This window comes from Zootoca vivipara, chromosome 1 (genome assembly GCF_963506605.1).
Source record: "Zootoca vivipara chromosome 1, rZooViv1.1, whole genome shotgun sequence".
Lineage (NCBI taxonomy): Eukaryota > Metazoa > Chordata > Lepidosauria > Squamata > Lacertidae > Zootoca > Zootoca vivipara.
This window is the reverse complement of record NC_083276.1, coordinates 107002142-107022677: the sequence shown is the minus strand read 5'-3', so window position 1 is coordinate 107022677 and position 20536 is coordinate 107002142. Positions and strand designations below refer to the sequence as shown.

General features: G+C 43.5%; 1 protein-coding gene across 3 annotated transcripts in view; it reads right to left on the bottom strand.

Moving 5' to 3' along the window:
- SLC4A10 (solute carrier family 4 member 10) overlaps nt 1–20536 on the bottom strand; it is a 173305-nt gene that overhangs the window by 76919 nt on the left and 75850 nt on the right. For all 3 annotated transcript variants that reach the window (XM_035132512.2, XM_060280201.1, XM_035132522.2), the window contains exon 3: nt 6526–6666. In XM_035132512.2, coding sequence (XP_034988403.1) covers nt 6526–6666 — 141 coding nt within the window. The remainder of the gene's footprint in view (nt 1–6525; nt 6667–20536) is intronic.

Here is a 20536-nt window from a genome sequence, read left to right as displayed (position 1 = left end):
GTTGCCTTCTAAACATATAACCGCCAGTTTTAAAAAAAATCTCCAAAACTGTAATCCAGAGGTCTAAATAATTCATACTTTCTCTCTGCCCTCGTAGCATTTGGGGCGATGCCACAATTTCTCAACTGACATCAAAATATGCATTTACCCATAGTGTGCGGCACAATGCTTGTTTACTTAAATGCATCAGTACCTGCTCAAATCCATCAGCAAATCAATGCATTAGGTAAGCATCCTAATCCAGATCTGGTTGCAATGGGGGGGAGCCTGTTTGTTTGTTTGTTTGTTTGTTTGTTTGTTTGTTTGTTTGTTTTGCTAGATGGTGTCTCATCCAATTTGGCCTTGAATCTCACCTGAGTTTGCAAGGGATGATAACATATTTTAATGTGACTATAGAAACAGAATATTTGAAACAGTCTTCCCCCTCCTCCGCCCAGAAGGTACAAGGACAGGTGGATCATTCCAGAACACAGAATGCAGATGATGACAAAGCCTCTTCACACAAAAACAGCATTACATAAATCTGGTTCATGGTTGCTCCAGCCCTGCCCCACATCCAACTATCCTTCCCCTCTAACTGCAACCCTCCTACGAATGAAGATCTTTATTTGTGAGACAGCTGCATAGCATGAATGGTGCACACAGAGAAGGACTTAGAACGGGGTGAAATAAAAAAATTAAGGTCTTATATATATATATACTAGCTGGTCGTGCCATGCGTTGCTGTGGGTTATTTGTGTGATTTCCCCTACCCTGTGCCAATCCATGACGTATCCCTGTGATTCCCCCACTCACTCCTCCCCTCACACACACCCGGCTTATCCCTGTGATTGCCCCCTCATCCCCCTCCCTCATCCCTGTGAATCCCCCAACTCTGTCCTGATCCATGACCTATTATGCCCCCTCTTCCCCCACCCCCGGTTTATCCCTGTGATTCCCCCCTCTCCTCCCCCTAACCCCCCCACTTACCCCTGTGATTTCCCTCCTCTCCTCCGCCCAACCTCCCCCCCCCCGAGGTTATCCCTGTGACCTGTTCATTTTGAACACAATCATTCCCCCAATGCGCGTTCTGTAAAATTTTGCCCTGTCCCAACCCTGACTCCCCTACCCACGTGTGTTACATGAAATCACATGAATTCTACCCAAAGGCATGGCCCTGTAAAAGGCCCATATTCAGTTGATTCTATGCTGCAGCCTATTCAGCCCCCCATCCCCCACCCAGGCAGACCCCTAAATCCACTCAGCCTAGTCTGCAAAGCCGAGGCGAGATACTGAGGAGAGGGCAGGTTTCATCCCTGTGTCTCCCCCCACCCTGTTCTGACCCATTACCTATCCCTGCCCCCTATTCGGCCCCCCATTCCCCCCCCCCAGGCAGGCCCCTACCTCCACTTGGCAATGTTGGGCCTTGTTGCTGCAAAAGGCCTGTTTTCAGTTGGTTGGGCCTTGTTGCTGCAAAAGGCCTGTTTTCAGTTGGTTGCTGTGGAATTTTGTGGTGTCATCTGGCGGCGCGGCTTTCGAGGCAGCAGTGGGCGATCTGCCTTTCTATTGGATGCTGCTGGAGTCTCCAGGGCTTCTGCTGGTGATGTCTAATTTGGGCGCCACTTTTTTGTGTTTAATCATTATTTTAGGTATGAAAGGTTTGTTTTTTTTGGATTTTTTTATGACAGATCCCTTACTGATGGGCATGGAACATTGTGGCCAAATTTGTTACAGCAGTTACGGAGAAAGGCTGTGACCTCTGCGCACGCAATGCCTACATTTTTATATATATAGATAATAACTGTTCGTCAGTGTACCAGGCGGACACGTACACGGGTGTGAGGGCCATGTATGTGGGGCAGCGCAGGGGGACAGCCCTGAGGCCATTTTGGCTCCCAGACTGACAAAGTGTTTCTTTGCGGGGAGAGAGGGAGGGAACCTTCCCATTGTCTCAGGAATTAAGGTGATTACCATCTCAAAGGAATGGCCAAACTACCAGGAAGGGCAATCAGAGGAGGCATTATCAGCCAATCAGCCAAGTGGGTAAAATTCCTGCCGTGCCCCCGTCCCAACAACAGGCGACACACGACGGCATAGCAAGGTCAAGTGCAACCCCTAAATATAGGGAGAGGTGGGCGGGTCTTCCGATGCACTGAGCCCAAAAGAGGACACTCGGGGACACGTGCAGCGGTTAAATAGTGGTCCTTCGATCGCTTTGACTGGCATCCCTCAGGCCCAATTGCTCCCAAGATCGAGGGACCACCAATAAGGTGTTGTGGCCGCTCCAATGTTCCCACCCACAACACAGGGTCAGGTTGCCAGGTCCCACCGCAATATGTGCCCTCTTGTTAGGGAGGACCCGATTTGCAACGCCCTCCCCATTAGTCATCAGACCAATTTCTCATCATCTCTATTGCTCTTTCGGTGCCTATTGAAGACTTTCCTCCTTCAACAAGCCTTTTAAGTTGGGACCTTTATCCCAGCCTGTATCTGCACTGGAGATAAATAAATTGTTTTTACATATTAAATTGCTTTTTATATATGGAACTGAGATATTTTATGAGAAGCAACTCATAAATAGAATCCAAATAAACAAATAAAATGCCGGCTTTCTATTGTTGTTTTTATCTGATAGCAGTTGTGCATGTGATTATCATTCTCCTTGCTTTGAGTTTCGTAAGCCACCTTGAAATAACTGATAGAAAGTGGTATATAAATGTTTTAAATAAATAAAGTATTTATTTATCACTAGGCAGTGGGGAGATCAGCAACTACTCAGGGATCATCTATAGTTTGTTTAAAAACAAGTTGTTCCAAATAATAACTTATAGTAGCTCTGAGACTAATTTGTAAGCCCCTTGTTGACACTGATTTTCCATATTTTCCTAAACTCCGTGGCTGCATTTAAACAGTTCAAGTGTTTATCCTCAGAATACAAATGACTCTTTCCAGCTCCCTGATTGGATGAGGGGCATGCGGGGAGCATGCCATGAGCTCATGCTGGGGGCTCATCCATGCCCATGGAACCCAAATCAGGCAAATCATGCTTAGTGCTAACCAGCTATTTATTGTCTTTAAGTGGGTTTTGCAAGCCATGCTTTGGAGACAAGGCCCTGCACAGTGCTCCCAGTCTGCTTCATTCAGAAGTCATAGCAAATTATGGGTATTGCAAAACAAATCAAGAGAGGAATCAATCCCAGGGGAAAAGAAGGAAGGGGTGGAGGGTGGTAGGATGATGGAGTGTACAGGTCCATGAGACATTCCCAATCCTCAAAATCATGCTATGGAGGATTGGAATAGGATGCTCGAAGTTAGCTAATCTGTGCAAACTAAGCTAATACACACCACCTTTCAGCAAAGAATCATAATATGTTGACAGGTAAATTTATCTGTCATAGATAAAAGTACTACAGTACTGCTAACATCCATGATTCATTGCTAGCCCTGATAGCTCATCGGCAACACTGATGAGTAATACAACAATCACAACAGATGCTTTACAAAGCCTTTCTGGTCTCCATGACCGCGAGTTGTCTGTGCGCATGTTGCAATGCGTGCATGCACATACCAAGTTTAACCTAAAATACAGCTGATTTGCTTAGAAACGTGATTCGAGCCCAAATCCACCAAGGCGTGCATGCTCCTCATGAGCAGCGGTAGACAAGTGCAATTAAAACGTTAAAAATAATACTCAGTAGCCAAGCTCCCAAGTGACGTGGATTCGATTATGAAAAGGAAGCTTAACAATAAGTGGCATGAAAGAGGATTAAGTCAAGTTGGGAGTAGAGCACAGTGTGCTTGATTGTGCCAAAATATCCACGCCCCTCTGCTTCCATCAACAAGTGTACCATAACACCCAGTGCCTCCTTTATAGAATCTGTGAAAGTACTAACATAGCAAGTACTCCTGGGACATTGGGAGAAAGCTCTGCAAGCTGAGGTGTAAAGGAGTAGAAATCTTCAAGGATTTTGCCTTTACAAAATCAAAATGCCGGGGAACAGTCATGTGCTTTGTGATGTCACCAATCAAATCAACCAGGCCTCTGGCTGATTTGATTGACAGGACCTATGCCCTTTTAAAAGCAATGACAAACCTAGACAGCATCTTAAAAAGCAGAGACATCACCTTGCCGACAAAGGTCCATATAGTTAAAGCTATGGTTTTCCCAGTAGTGATGTATGGAAGTGAGAGCTGGACCATAAAGAAGGCTGATCGCCGAAGAATTGATGCTTTTGAATTATGGTGCTGGAGGAGACTCTTGAGAGTCCCATGGACTGCAAGAAGATCAAACCTATCCATTCTGAAGGAAATCAGCCCTGAGTGCTCCCTGGAAGGACAGATCGTGAAGCTGAGGCTCCAATACTTTGGCCACCTCATGAGAAGAGAAGAATCCTTGGAAAAGACCCTGATGTTGGGAAAGATTGAGGGCACTAGGAGAAGGGGACGACAGAGGACGAGATGGTTGGACAGTGTTCTCGAAGCTACGAACATGAGTTTGACCAAACTGCGGGAGGCAGTGCAAGACAGGAGTGCCTGGCGTGCTATGGTCCATGGGGTCACGAAGAGTCGGACACGACTAAACGACTAAACAACAACATGCCCTTTTAAAATGTGGGTTTGGGGGAAGGCTATTGGGTTGTTTTTATTTTTATTAGATATTTTGTGGTTTTATATTTTGATTTTATTCTGTGAACTGCCCTGAGACCTCCAGGTATAGGGCAGTATATAATAATAATAATAATAATAATAATAATAATAATAATAATAATAATAATAATTTAATAATAATGTCACCACTGCTTACCAGGAGGCTTGGGGGGGGGGGCAAAGTGACAGTGAGATTGGAGAAAGTTGGTGGGGAAACGGTGTCCTTGTGATAGAAGTTTTAAAGTACTGTGATGCCTAATGACAATTTCTTTTTGCTGAAAACACTGTAATAGAACATGTTTACCTGTTACACGGATTAAAAACACAGATAAGATACTTTAGAATAACAAAACAAACAATGGATTATCAGCATCTGCTTCTCAGTGATCTGAAACGTGTTTCTTTTCCTACTTTAGCATCTTGGAATAAGCACAATTTGTCCAAAATAGATGCAGCTAAGTCATTTGGTTTCACGTGAGTATTCATTCTGTGCAACCCAATCTTAATCCTCTTAATACCGACTGAACTCCTATTTCTGAAGACATTTCTATAAATTTCATCCACCTTACATTTTTCTGCAAGAGATTTTAAGGATTTCAAGCATTTTTCTAAAGCCTCAGCCTTCATAGCACCTTCCTTCCACACTTTCAGTGCATATAATTTAAAATCCGATCTAAAGGCATTACAATGACTACTCCACAACCTAAAATTATACTGGCATTTACATTTTTTTAAAGAATCTAAAATATTCTTTTCTACTGCAGCATGGTGCGATAAGGCATCCTGCCAGTGTTTTCATTATAGTCTCTCTGCTTATTATAACTTTGAAGTATTTTCGTCTTAGATGCACCTTTTTACATCAACGCAGTAAGCGATATTATTACTCAAGCAGGAAATAACTTCCCATCAGTGAAGTACACAAGTCTAATGCTCTTATTTTAATGCCATCTCGTGCTGGGGTGGTTGTTGTTGTTGTTGTTGTTGTTGTTGTTGTTGTTGTTGTTGTTTGAGTGTTTTTATTGCTTGCAACATTATATTGTTTTATTGATTGCTTTGAAAGCTACCTTTGGAAGGTGAAAATCCTAAATCAGAGATAGCCAACATAGCATTCTCCATATGGACTACAAGGCCCAGCCTGCAGGGCCCATGACCATGGATAATGGGAATTGCAGTCCACAACTTTCGGAGAGCACCACACTGCCTACGTCCCCCTAAAAGCCAGGGATAGGAATAATGAGACCATTCTAGAAGCATTCCTTCCAATGCTCAACTCAGTTCCAGTTTGTCAGCAGTTCTGTAGTCAAAACTGGACTACCACACACAACAAGAGGAAGGTACCTCCATTCTTGGGTGAATCCCAAGGTATTCACACTTTTTTTAAAAAAAGGAGAGGACCAGAAGAAAGAAACACCCCCCACCGAAAGACACCTATGCCGTACAAGCTAGAGTCTTCCTTCTCCCCTAGCATTTTAATATGTTTGGAGACCAGGGTTCACATTGGCTAAACAGCCATTGCTGAGGCTTCTGGTGCAGGACACAAACAAGGGGAATGAGATATGGTGGGAAGAGGCAAATTAGCAGGTAAGAGGGGAGCAGCTGGAAACAGAGGTGGCAAAAGGGAATGACAGAACAAACAAGAGAAGAGAGGCAAGAGAAAATTAAAGTGGGAGGGAAATCATGGCGTGAGAAAGAGAAAGCCAGAGACAGGAAGGGGCAACAAAGTTAAGAGACGGAAGTGAGGAGGCACTACTTGAAATGCCTACTGTAGTGTGCTCTGTGTGGAAAAGAAATTGGAAATTACAGCAGGGCAAGAATGGGGCAGGACATGTCCCTTGCATGCACCATTTACACAAATTGTCTAACGTCCCGTTAAATTTAAAACAAACAAACAAACCTTACCAAATGAAGGAGACTCTCTGCCATCTTCTAAACCTGAATCCCGTTCTCTGTCTCTCTTTCTGTGTTTGTGCCGTCGATGGCGTCGATGGCTTTTCCTTCCTCCCAGCGGCACATGAACTCCAATAAACAAAGTTCTGTGACCTAGAGAGCAGAAAACAGTTTGCGTAAGTAGATTTGAAAAGAAACAACACATATTCAACACTGAATCATTGGCCCGATGCCCTATTCCTATGTGAAGGCAGCTCCTAAAAAATAAAGAAAGAAAAGGGGGGGGAGATGGAGGGGGGAATCTCTGGTACCCACAGAGCCAGTGTAGGGTAGAGCAGAGCTTTCTAAATTTTTCATGTTGGTGACAAACATTTTGGACATGCATCATTTCACGACACAGTAATTCAGTTTTACTAGCAAATTGGAGGTTAAACTAACCCCTTTCCAGCCCTGGGAGGAGCGTGGGGAGCACACCTACACACTGCAGCTGACACACTAACGTGTCACGACACGCAGTTTGGAAAGCTCTGGGTCTAAGACCTGGGAGACCAGGGTTCAAATCCCTACTCAGCAATCAACCCACAACCCTGAGATGAAGAGTCTCATGCTCTGCCAACTGAGCCATTCTGCTTGCTCATGGATCGCTTCTTAAGGCCAGTTGCTAAATAGGCTGCAATGCTCACAAAATAGGTTAAGAAATGGTATGTTAAACAGTTAAAGCATCTCAAGCACAGAGAGTGCACAACAAAAACAAACTATCCCAAGCCAACCATACCATTAGGCAGAGTGAGGCAGCTGCCTCAGGCATCTGATTTTCAGTGTCGCAAAATAGCAGCCAAATGTTAAAAGTTATTTAATTTATTGTTGCCGAATGTTTACTCCCAGAAAGAAGCAGTTCTGGGATTTTCTCCCTCAGTCTTGGGTAGCGTGCACCTTGCCTTGCAGGTGGGAAAAGGTCACAAGCTGCTCTTCCTCCTCAGGTGACAACATGTATTGAGTGGACACTGCCCAAAGTGCGTTTTTAAAATTAAGGCACAGAAACATTAATTTACATATATTGAATTTACATATATTTGTAAATTGAAAAATTTACAAATATTGAAATAGTAATGATAATAATTTATACCCCGCCCATCTGGCTGAGTTTCCCCAGCCACTCTGGATGGCTTCCAACAAAATATTAAAATACTGTAGTCCGTCAAACATTAAAATGAAAAAAAATGGGAGCTGTTTCATTACATTTTCCAAGTACTACCAGAAGCTGAAAAGCATTTTTTTTTATTAAATAAGTTAAATCAATCCCTTCTACTTTGTGCAAGAAGTGGGAGAAATGATCTCAGAGCTGCTCACAGAAGCAGACTTAGGAGAACGTGACTTGTTAGCCTGCACTGGGTGCCGGGCCAAAAAGGCGGCACAACAATGAAGAACAACGGAAGGCAAGAGGCAGAGGAGCACTGAATGTTGAGAGCCCAAAGTCTACCACTGCTGCTCATCACATTATTTAGCATGACAGGGCCGTCTTAAGCACCTCTGGCGCCCTGGCGCCATGCTGCGACGGATCCCTCCGGCGACCCCCCCGCCCCGTTTCCCAGCACGTCGGGCGGGCGGGTGCAGCGCACAGTGTGGCTGCAGGCAGGCACTGCTGCGCGGCGGGCGGGTCGGCGGGGTCAGCGCTGTAGGGCCGGCCCTGTAGCATGAGGTGGTGCAATTCTTGAGTGGAGCTTGCACATGGCTAAGAAAGAGGGAAGGATCGGAAATCTACTGCTATGGATTTAACAGCTTTGTTATATTGTTGATACTGCAGTGCTATTTATTCTCTTAGTTCCTGACTTTCATGCTGTATTGAATATCATTTTTGGTATTCGTATTGAACATCAAACCAGAGAACTGGTGCAGATGGAAGACGATTGGTGTCATATGATCCACAAAGCAGACACCAGAAAGCAACCCAGTCACGGCATTTTTCACCTAAATGCAGTGACTGAATACAGTCATACCTTGGATCTCGAATGGCTTAGTTACTGAACATTTTGGCTCCTGAACAATTGAAAACCGGAAGGGGGTGTTTGTTTGGAAGCCGAACATCCAATGGAGCTTCCGAACGTTTGGTGTCTGTTTGACTTCCAAGGTACGTCTGTGCTCTTCAAGGGCAGCCAACAATTACCCTGTGACCTACATGGGATTCAAACCTGCATTCCATCAGTCCTTGCCCAGACCTCTAATTGCTTACACCACACCAACACACCTTTTACTTCGATTCAGCCCTCCAGGTAAAGAGGAGAAAAGAAGCCTCATCAGGAAAACATGGACTGTAACTCATTATGTTTGGTGCAAGCATGAGTTTTTACAAGATCACATTTTGTTGTGTTTAATCGTGTCTGACTCTTCGTAGCCCCATGGACCAGAGCACGCCAGGCACTACTGTCTTCCACTGCCTCCCGCAGTTTGGTCAAACTCATGTTCGTAGCTTCGAGAACACTGTCCAAACATCTCATCCTCTGTCGTCCCCTTCTCCTTGTGCCCTCCATCTTTCCCAACATCAATGTCTTTTCCAGGGAGTATTCTCTTCTCATGAGGTGGCCAAAGTATTGGAGCCTCAGCTTCAGGATCTGTCCTTCCAGTGAGCACTCAGGCCTGATTTCCTTAAGAATGGATAAGTTTGATCTTCTTGCAGTCCATGGGACTCTCAAGAGTCTCCTCCAACACCATAATTCAAAAGCATCAATTCTTCGGCGATCAGCCTTCTTTATGGTCCAGCTCTCACTTCCATACATCACTACTGGGGAAAACATAGCTTTAACTATATGGACCTTTGTCGGCAAGATGATGTCTCTGCTTTTTAAGATGCTGACTAGGTTTGTCATTGCTTTTCTCCCAAGATACAGGCGTCTTTTAATTTCGTGACTGCTGCCACCATCTGCAGTGATCATGGAACCCAAGAAAGTAAAATCTCTCACTGCCTCCATTTCTTCCCCTTCTATTTGCCAGGAGGTGATGGGACCAGTGGCCATAATCTTTGTTTTTTTGCTGTTGAGCTTCAGACCCTATTTTGTGCTCTCTTCTTTCACCCTCATTAAAAGGTTCTTTAATTCCTCCTCACTTTCTGCCATCAAGGTTGTGCCATCAGCATATCTGAGGTTGTTGGTATTTTTTCCGGCAATCTTAATTCCAGTTTGGGATTCATCCAGTCCAGCGTTTCGCATGATGAATTCTGCATATAAGTTAAATAAGCAGGGAGACAATATACAGCTTTGTCGTACTCCTTTCCCAATTTTGAACCAATCTGTTATTCCATATCCAGTTCTAACTGGAGCTTCTTGTCCCACATAGAGATTTCTCAGGAGACAGATGAGATGATCAGGCACTCCTATTTCTTTAAGAACTTGCCATAGTTTGCTGTGGTTGACACAGTCAAATGCTTTTGCATAGTCAATGAAGCAGAAGTAGATGTTTTTCTGGAACTCTCTCCATAATCCAACGCATGTTTGCAATTTGGTCTCTGGTTCCTCTGCCCCTTCGAAATCAAGATCACATTGGGTTATGCTATATGCTTGGCAGAATTCTAAATAAAAATAAAGGATCAGAAAACTCCAAAAGGATGTTTGCAGATATAGGGCAAAACAGACCTGTCTTACAGAAGAAAGGAAGGGGTGGAGGGGAAGCAGAACATCTGTGAACAACGGATTCAAACTCTGGGTTCCTGAATGATAAATTACAGCACAGAAACCAATAATTTAGGACAAAACAGGGAAATTAGAGGATTCCAACGGGCCATCGACTACTCAAGAGAAGACAGAACAGGAGCAAAGGAATAAACAGGAAGAATGAGGGCTAATGTGCACTGAGGTGATAAATCTTGTCTGGGGATGTACCATTTCAGATTGCAAGCAGGGGGGTATCTTTCATTGATTGTGTTTACTGTAATTGGTTTTAGTACAGGTGAAACTCCAAAAATTAGAATATCATCGAAAAGTGCATTTATTTCAGTAATGCAACTTATCATTTATTATTTTTCTTTTAATTTTTACAAATGCTTTCTTTTGGAAATTCCACAGTAATAAAACAAATAGTTACAATAATACAAAAATAAAACAAAAATAAACATCGCTATTACATTTCTTCAATTACATTCAATTTATAATTGACCCGCCTAACAAAAAATAATTACAATTACAACAAATAAAGGCTTGACATATCTTGCTTTGCATGTCATGCATCTATCTCATATACAGTGGTCCCTCACTTAACGAATGCCCTGCTTAACGAAATTTCTGCTTAACTAAAGGATTTTTTGAGCGGAGGTTGCCTCGCTAGACGAATGCGTTTTACGAAAAATTCATCTAGCGAATCGCGGTTTCCCATAGGAATGCATTGAAATTCAATTAATGCGTTCCTATGGGCAAAAAAAATTCAATGCATTCCTATGGGATTCGCTAGACGAATTTTTCGCTATAAGAAAAGACCCGTGGAACAAATTAATTTCGTCTAGCGAGGCACCACTGTATTGGTTTCACCTTTTAAGTTGCGTTACTGAAATAAATGCACTTTTTGACGATATTCTAATTTTCCAAGTTTCACCTGTATTTCTGTTGTGTTTGTAAATAGCTTTGAGCTTCAGTCAATAAATCAACTAATAAATATAAATAATAAAAACAATCAATGCTCCTAATAACAACTGATATATTAATTAATTAATCACTTGCAGAGTGTAGCTGCAACTACTGTCCTCTATTATTACAACCCTGAAGCAATGGGATGAGTTTCCATATAAAGTGTGACTATTTAATTATATAGCATATGATTATGAAATAATGGATACTATTTATTTAATCCATATACTAATACTGATCAGTCTTCCTGTGGTTGTGCTTATGTAGCCTTGTCAAACTTTGCAAGCCAATTCAAGCACACAATTGCATGTGGAAGCCTCGGGCTTTCCTGACTTGCATGCAGATTGGCTACAAATTTAAATTTTCAAAACTTTTTTTTAAAAAAAAACTCCACATGAAACAAGGCCCAGATTAGAGCAGGAACCCCAGTCGACCTTATATTTTCAATCCTCCTCAGTCACAGACTGTGGCATACACATACACACCAGGGATATATTGCTGCAACATTTTGTTGCAGGGCATCACTTTCCTTTTATATCAAGAGTTGGTAACGTTTTGCGGTGGTGGCGGCAAGCTTTCCGACGCCATGAAAAAAGCTCTTCAAAGCAAACTAAAGCAGTGTGGTGAGAAAGTGGTGTTTCTCTCATATCTCTGCCAAGTGGACTAACGTGGGTTGCCAGCACCCAGGGCCATGCGGAGGGGTGGGTGGGAGGGAAGGAAGGAAATGGGCACAGTACGCATGTGCATTCAACTGCGTAAAGCGTCCACATCACGCAGGAGATCACAGCCACAGAGATAAGAAAAAAGAAAGATTTTTAACTGTTGTTTTTTTGTTTGTTTGTTTGTTTAAGCCTTTTAGGGCCACGTTTCCTTCAACAGGATCACTCTCACAAGAATTATAAATGGGTGAATAATTTTGTAAGTTGTTATATTAATGTATTATGAACGTACAGCTAGACAGGCTAGTCACAAAGTATATTAGCTGAAAAATTAGGCTGATAACATGCTTTGGGGCATTTTCATATATTTGTGGGTCGGTCTGTCAGAAGTGGAAACCTCTGCTCAGATCCAGGCCCCCGCTGAAATAGCAAAGTTGAAAAATATCAGATTCATGTAAGGAACTTCCCCAGCATCTGCGTATATTATCATTCAAACCCCCTCTATCCCTCAGGCTTTATTTGCCATTCATTCACACTTTTCCTTATGGCAGCAAAGAATATATTATTGAGTGCTGCAAGTCTCACACAGGTATGGCCTTCCATTGATGCTGTAACATCAATGAATGGAGGACTGGCCATTAATGAACAAGATTGGGAATGCATACCGGTATCTGATGTTTCTCCTTCTTTATCAAAAGGCAATGAAGAAGATGATACTATCAGCTGCAATTCACATGTGAATAATAAGGCGAATACAATTTTCCCATCCCACAAGCAATTAGTTGGAAATTGTATTGACAGGTCTCAATCCAGAGATGTCTGAATACAGCAGAAGGCCACGCATCTGCTCCCACGCTCATGCGCTCCACTTTCCTCTGCTAAACAGACGATGAGCGCTGTCAGCTCAGAATGAATAGCAATGGAGTCAAGGGCATTTGCAAATATGTCAGACTGAGACCAAACCAGTCGCTAATGGACCTTGTCTTTTTGAACAGCATTCTCCCCTAATTCCTTTGCTTCCATTCCCCGCTAAATCTCCTCATTTGGGACACTGCAGGTAGCAAAAAAGGTGTTAAAACTGAACTGAATTGATCAGTGCCTCACCAGTCCTAGATACGGTTATATGTTTTTCCCCAGGTCGTAAGAAGTCCGGGGAGTTTTACCTTTCTTTTGAATGAGGAGCAGAGGGGACACTTAATGATGCTCCTGTGATGTCCTTTTATTTACAGGCAGTGGCATAGAGTGGGGGGGCATGGGTGCCGGGCCCCAGGTGCACAATTGGGGGGCACCCCCCCCAAGACCCCCTCACTCAAGACCACCCTCTGCATGCCCTGCCCCCACCTGGCACACCCAGCCACAGCTCTCCCTTCCCAGGGTCAATCCTGACTCGGGGGCAGAGACCAGCTGCGATGCCCAGCACACCTAGCCACAACTCCGCAGAGCAGCTGCGGCGTGTCTGGATGAGGGTCCTCCTTCCCTGGATCAAGGGTGGAGAGCGGCTGCGACGCTCTGGCGGCAACTCCTTCATCCCAGGGTCAAGAGCAACCCATGGGCAGACTGCAGCTGTGGTGCCCGACATGCCCGGCCAAAGCTCCTCCTTCCCCAGGTCAATCCTGACTCAAGGAAGGAGAGTGGCTGTGACGCCCAGCTACAACTCCCCCTTCAGAAGGAGAGCAGCTGTGGCATGCACACCCAAGCTTCTACTTCCCAGGGCCAAGCCTGACCCAAGGGATGGAGAGAGGCTGAGGCTCTTGCTTCCTCACAGCCAGCCTGCAGCTCTGGCGGAGAGAAGGGAGTGGGCAGCAACATTGCTGCCCACTCTCCTGGATTGGGGTGTGAAAATACACCCCAGCGTTGGTGCCGCAGCAGGTTCTCTCCATGCCCTGCCCCCTTTGGGGGCGCAACGCAAGCACTATTTAGATACGCTCCGCCACTGTTTACAGATACATGGGCCAGGCATGGAAAACCAGTCCAGCACCCAGTGACACGAGAGTACTATTGTCTAAAGCAGAATCGGTTCTGCCTTCCGCCTGCCCCACGGAAAGAAAACAGCACCCTCCTAGAACCTGTCACGTACACTTTTTCAAGCCAGTTGCAAAACTCCCTTGCTATTTTGGAGCTCTCTAAATGGTTTGCTCTCCTCCACATGCTGAGCACGTGGAATTTTAGCTCTTTCAAGACCATCTTTCATGCAGTTAGACAATATCAACTGATTATCATCACCAAATTCTAACAAGCAATGCCTCTTTCCTTGCTGTATCAGGTATGTTATAATATCTTCCTAGATCTTGGTCATTTCATTTGACCTTTAATTATTGTCTTTATCAATGAGATTGTATCCAAGTGGCCAGATCCCTATATTGTGGTCTGTTTGCAGAGAATAAACTGAGAATTATGACGAAGGATGTACCCAATAGGGCACAAATAGGTGTATAGGTGCTATTGGCCAATTCCCATCAGCCCCAGCCAGCATGGGGGATGGTCAGGGACGATGGGGGTTGGAGTCTAGCAATATCTGGAGCACCATAGGTACCCCATTCCTGCAAAAGAGAAACCACCAATGCATCTTAATTTCGGATTGAACTGTACTTGGGAAAACATATTTCTTCCTCTATTAAAGAGACACATTGCTGCAAAATCAGAGAGTTCTCCTTCGATTCCAGTTACCTGCTAGCATTAGTTCTGAAGGCAAAGGCAAAAACAAAAAAAAGCCCATGCCCCATTCCCCACCCACCCCAGCTTTAAGCACCTATGCAAACAATTGCTGAACATTTTGCTTTAATATGTTGATCTGAGCAACCATCTGTTCTGCCTGGATGATAGGTCTGGATGTTGCTACCAGATCTATCTGCCAAAATGGTGACTACACAAGAAGACCAAATATAAGCACAAAGGCCTCAATCTGCAATGAAATACCTCGCTCAGTTTGGTGCACTGTTAATTTTCCAGCGTAATGTCAATAAGTAGTCATGCTTTCTTCAATTAAATTTAACATCCTATAAACCCATTTCTTTAACAGCCAATTGCCCGTCATGCATTCTACTCCATACGCAGGGTAGGAAAGAATAAATCTGAATTTATTTTTCAAATGTTGATGGCTTCAGGTTTGAGGACACCATGAAACAGGGGTAGCTAAAGTTGTGGCTTTGCGGGTGCTGCTGGAGTCAAGCCCAATCAGCAAATGGACAATGGTCAAAGGAATAAAAAAAAACTCCAGCAATAACTGGAGGAACAGAGCCATCCCACCCCTGCCTCACGTTGAGGTTTCGTAAGTCAATAAATCCCACTTAATATAATTTGACATGGAACTATTCATCTCACAAGATTAATCAAGCCATCTCAGACAATGAAGAAAGCTCTAAACATATAAGGTAGGTGCAGTAAAGGCTTCGTGATTTTACAACAATTGAAGGAAGTCACGAGGTCGTTCAGATTTGCAGATAATGCTTTCACGTTAATCATTATGCTTTGCATTGTATAGACTGCACAGGAGGGGGGCAAATCTGTGAGACAGGCAGCAGAGATTTGTGGTTCTCCTGGGCTAGAGCCAGAAGGGCCTAGGAAGCTAACAACAATGGCATGTGCTAGTTTTTGGTTTTTTCAGACCTTGGATCCATATTTTTTTTTTTGCCAACATGCACCACTGGGCCCACTTATAATTTTTTTACCGTGGGCTTCTCTCTTTTTCTCCTTCCTATCTTCCTGCCTTCTAGCTTTCTCTCTCTCTCCCTCCCTCTCTCTCTCTCTCTCTCCCCCTCTCTCTCCTTGTCTCTTTGCTTTTAAAAAAGTAAATATGAATATAAAAGCAGGTCAGTGCTGGTGCAACCCACTATGTTCCTGCAACTGAAAACCAGCATCATGCAACAAGAATTGGGGAACCTTCAGATGTTGTGGGACTCCATCAGCCCCAGCCAAATATCAGAAATGATGGAAGCTGTAGTCTAATAGCATCTGAAGGGCCACTGGTTTCCTAGCCCTGGCACAGACTGATGGTGACATTATGGCATGCTTCTCCCATAATATCCCATTGCCTCCTCTCTAACACAACAGGAAGGAAAGGCAAAATCTCACCAAAGCAAAGCGGCTTACACTAGAGGTGCCCGGTGCAACAGAACTGCACTATTAACTACTTGAATTTTGAATGTCTGGCACATTAACAAGCAAATTTAGCCACTCCTGGATACCTTTAGGATTAAGAAGGTTTAGCTGAACTGGCAAGACTGAAATAAATACAGTGGTACCTCTACTTACGAATTTAATGCGTTCTGAACACACATTTGTAAGTCGAAAAAAATTGTAAGTCGAATCCCATAGGAATGCATTGGGAGAAAAAATTCGTAAGTCGAAGCAACCCTATCTAAAAATTCGTAAGTAGAAAAAATCCTATCTAAACCGCATCCAAGATGGCGGACGGAGCTCCATTTGTAAGTAGAAAAATTCGTAAGTAGAGTTATTTCTAAGTAGAGGTACCACTGTATAAAATGCAGCTTTTTACAGGATAGTTTGTGGTGTGTGTGTGTATTATACAATTGCTTGACAGAAACAGTTCATCGCAGGAAAAATGTGTTTTCTCACATGCACACAGACTTTGTGAGCCATATCTGTACTTCAGAAAAGCTGAAGGGCCTGCTGCTACAAAAATTGGGGGAAATTAACACCAGCTGAAAACGGCAAACTCCAAATTCAATGTAAAACAAAAGCTCATGAAAACCAAAGGGTGATATCCAACGATGGTCATACTCAAGAGTTGTAGAATCATAGAATTGGTAGAGTTTGAAGGGACTCTGAGGATCACCTAGTCCAAACCCCTGCAATGCAGGAGTAGGCAGCTGTCTCATATAGGGATCGAACTTGCAACCTTGGCATTATCAGCACAATGTTCTATCCAACTGAGTCACTGGAGGCTGGTTTGTTAGGGCAAGCGGGGCAGTGCCCCACCAACTTCAATCTGCCCCTACCAAGTCACCTGCCTGCCTTTTATGCTTAAAACCAGTCCAGGGAGTTGTGGCCCTTTTTTCAGCTTCCTTTTCCTGAGTCTCAGCATTGCACCTTCTAAATCTCAACAGGGAGGATGGTGGGAACAACACTAGAATACGTTACCTCCGCCTGTCTTTGGTTCTGGCTCTGCTTACTGTTTGAGCTTCCTGCTTTCTGCCCCATGAGTCTTGAAAGGTGCCAATCACCACTGCTCAGAGTAGACCCATTCAAATCAATGTACTTAAACTACATAGTCCACTGATTTCAATGGCTCTTCCCTGAGCATGAGGAGCAGTGGACGTCACGCAAAGTGAGCTTATTCCTGCCCTGACCTACCTGGAAAATTTATTAACAGGGCTTTCAAGTGGGTGGCCCAAAGCCACAATTAATTTATCTTCTTCTTTTAAACTCATGATTCTTTGGAAGAAGCCCCACAAGTTTCAGAAAGCCTCGTGTGCCATAGACAGCAATATCTCATTCTTCAGGGGAAATATTGTTCATGGAGCTCAGAGTGCACAAAGGTGTCACCAGGGAATACTGGTGCAAGGAAGAGACAAATAATTTTTGTTTTTCAGTTGCAACCTGGCAGATCATTAGTCTCCTCTAGCTTAAAATAAAAACAAGCACAAGTCAAATTCTAGATGTAACCCTATTGGAGGAAAAAATTGGATTCCCTGTTGCACTAAAATCAGCACACCGTGGTAGAATGTTGTGCAGCCCCTGCTTTTTTCAACTAAGAATCTATACACTTGCATCAACTTTTATTCAATCATTAAGGGCCTTCTCGGTGGTGCCGCCTGCCCTGTGGAACGCCCTCCCAACAGATGTCAAAGAGCAGGCATCCCCAAACTGCGGCCCTCCAGATGTTTTGGCCTACAACTCCCATGATCCCTAGCTAAGAGGACCAGTGCTTAGGGATGATGGGAATTGTAGTCCAAAATATCTGGAAGGCCGAAGTTTGGGGATGCCTGTCAAAGAGGAAAACAACTACCAGACTTTTAGAATACATCTGAAGGCAGCCCTGTTCAGGGAGGCTTTTAATGTTTAATAGATTACTGTGTTTTATTTTTCTATTGGAAGCCGCCCAGAGTGGCTGGGGAAACCCAGCCAGATGGGCGGGGTATAAATAATAAATTATTATTATTATTATTATTATTATTATTATTATTATTATTAAAAATGTCTGCAGGTTTAAGCTCTCTAATTGTTGGCTCAAAGTCTACAAAGCTGGGAAAGTGGTGATCAGTTGTCCAATGTCTTAGAACTTACCCTCCTTGAACCCATACTTTTCCTTGGTGTTTCAGGCCCAAATCCAGATGAGTAAGATGCTCACTGAATTTCCCTGGTTCTTGAAAGGGAAATCTATTTAAATACTAGGTTCTATTAAATATGTGTGTATGTTGTTATGTGTGCGGGAGTTGCAGTCTAAGTGAGAGGGGGTTCAGAGTGGGGCTGCAGTGTGTGCACCAAAATGTAGGGTTCAGTGTAGGGTAGGTGGGCTCAGGGTATATGGTAAAGTGGGGTGTGTGAAAGTAGGCTGTGGGGTTCAGTGTGGGTTAGTTCCAGTGGGATTGTTGTTGTTGTTGTTTAGTCGTGTCCGACTCTTCGTGGCCCCATGGACCATAGCACGCCAGGCACTCCTGTCTTCCACTGCCTCCCGCAGTTTGGTCCAGTGGGATATGTAGAGGCATTTCAGTGTGAGGCAAAATGTTCAGGAGCTGGCAGTGGGAAATGCAGGTGTGGTTCTGAGGTGTTGTCCACCCTAACAATTCTTCAGGTTTCCAAGTGTGCCCACAGGCCCAAAAAGGTTAGTGGGCCCTTATCCTGCCACCGGTCAAAACCTCACCACACCAGTACAGGATTGCCTTCCTCAGTAAGCCTGACTAAAGTACACCAGTACTTTAAAAACTGGAACAAAAAGAGTCTGTCCATTTTCAGCACATTGAAACTTACTGTACTGTACTTTAATACACACACATTATTATCTTGTGATATTATCTGATAAGACATTATCTGGTGATAAATCCCTCCAAATCAAGCTTTACTCATATCCAACACACTTTTGTCAGCCTCCAATTTTTTTTAAAAAAAAACAAAAAGCTCAAAAGGCAAGAGGAGGTAGAATAAAGATTCTGCTATTCCATTGTGCCTTCCCTGCTCACAACTCATTTTACTATATCAAAACACCCATACTCAGCATGAAGAAGAAGAGGACAATGCTGAGTAAAGGCCACCAACAAGAAATGGCAATGATTGCTTCCCATGAACAGTACAGCTTTAGTCGGATCATACACAGCAAGCCTAAGACATCTCACAGGTTGGAAAGCAGTGAGAACCCCACCCTCTGCAGCCTCCTTCTGGGAACAAAGCCCTAGAGGAAGCAGACTCACTTCACATAGTGCACCTGAAGAGCAAGGAGGCTGCCCTTCTCCCTGTCCACCCCCCTGTGTGACATCAAGGTATCATGATCACAGCTAATAATTTATAAATAAATTTATATCCTGCCCTCCCCAGCCAAAGCCGGGCTCAGAGCGGCTAACAACAAGTAACGGATGAAAAATTCAACTAAGTACTTGTTGGAGGCTAATCTATCAAATTCACACTATCCGAAGCAATATGCAAACTAAAACGCAGTCATCCTTCAAAATCCACACTTATCTGAATTTTGCAATGCAGTTCTCCAACTCAATTTTACAAAAAGGCATAGATTAGGGGAAAGTGTACCTCAAGATGAAGATATCTGTGAAAATCGTTATAGTGGGGGAAACTGCTTGCAAAAATGTGTGCATTGGTCCAACCTGCATATAAAAACGTGTTTGGAGAAATTCATGCTAATAAACAGTGCTGATGAATTTGTGTGAGGATTCCTTAAAAATAAAAATAAAAGCACAAACTGCTACAAAATGTGGAGAACTGAATTTCAGAGAAACTGAGAGAATAAAACTGACAGATCCTTCCATCCTTAATCATAGCCCTTCTACTACCATCCAACTTGCCCATTGAGTGCCACAGAGGGCAAAGGTGGGGGCGTCACCGATCTTGTTACTTCCCACAAGGCTTCCAGAATGTAATGAAGCAGGACAGCAATCAGTTTTCATTCATAGGTTAATTTGGAGACCCTGCTAATGGGGTTTCAGTTTCCACTTGAAACAGGAATAAATGCCTTCAAACAAGCAAGGAAACAAACAAACAAACAAATGGAACCCTATAGTATGGACTATACCATAGTTGAGACTGATCAGATAAAGGGAGGAGTTCTCACCAGGGAGGGGAAAAGGAGGAAAAGGAGGAGGAAGAGGAAGAATGAAAAGGTTACAGGTGAAGAATATGGTAAAGTAGGGTTGTCATATTTCAAGAAGTAAAAAATCCAGACACAAAAAGTTGTTGAACCCAGACATTTTGACAATTCCCCGAAATTCCCCCCAGATGCTGATTCCATCATTGGAATCACATATGGCAACCCTAGGTGAAGAGATCAGCAGAATCTTCGCTGGGCCTACATCATGACATTTCTTAAACAATTTATTATTCTTTTTCTTTTAATGAAATAGAAAGTTACAAACTCATAGCCTCAAAGTCCAGGCATCAATTGTTTCAGGTAATATAGACTGAAGTTCTTATTCTGTATACTTTTTACCACTCAATAAAAGGGTACCCATTTCAGCACCCATCCAGTGAGCACTATCAGTGCATACGGTAATTCATTAAGGATATACATCCATGCAAGAACAGAGCTTGAGGTTTTGATAATGGGAAAATTATTTTCACCAACAGACC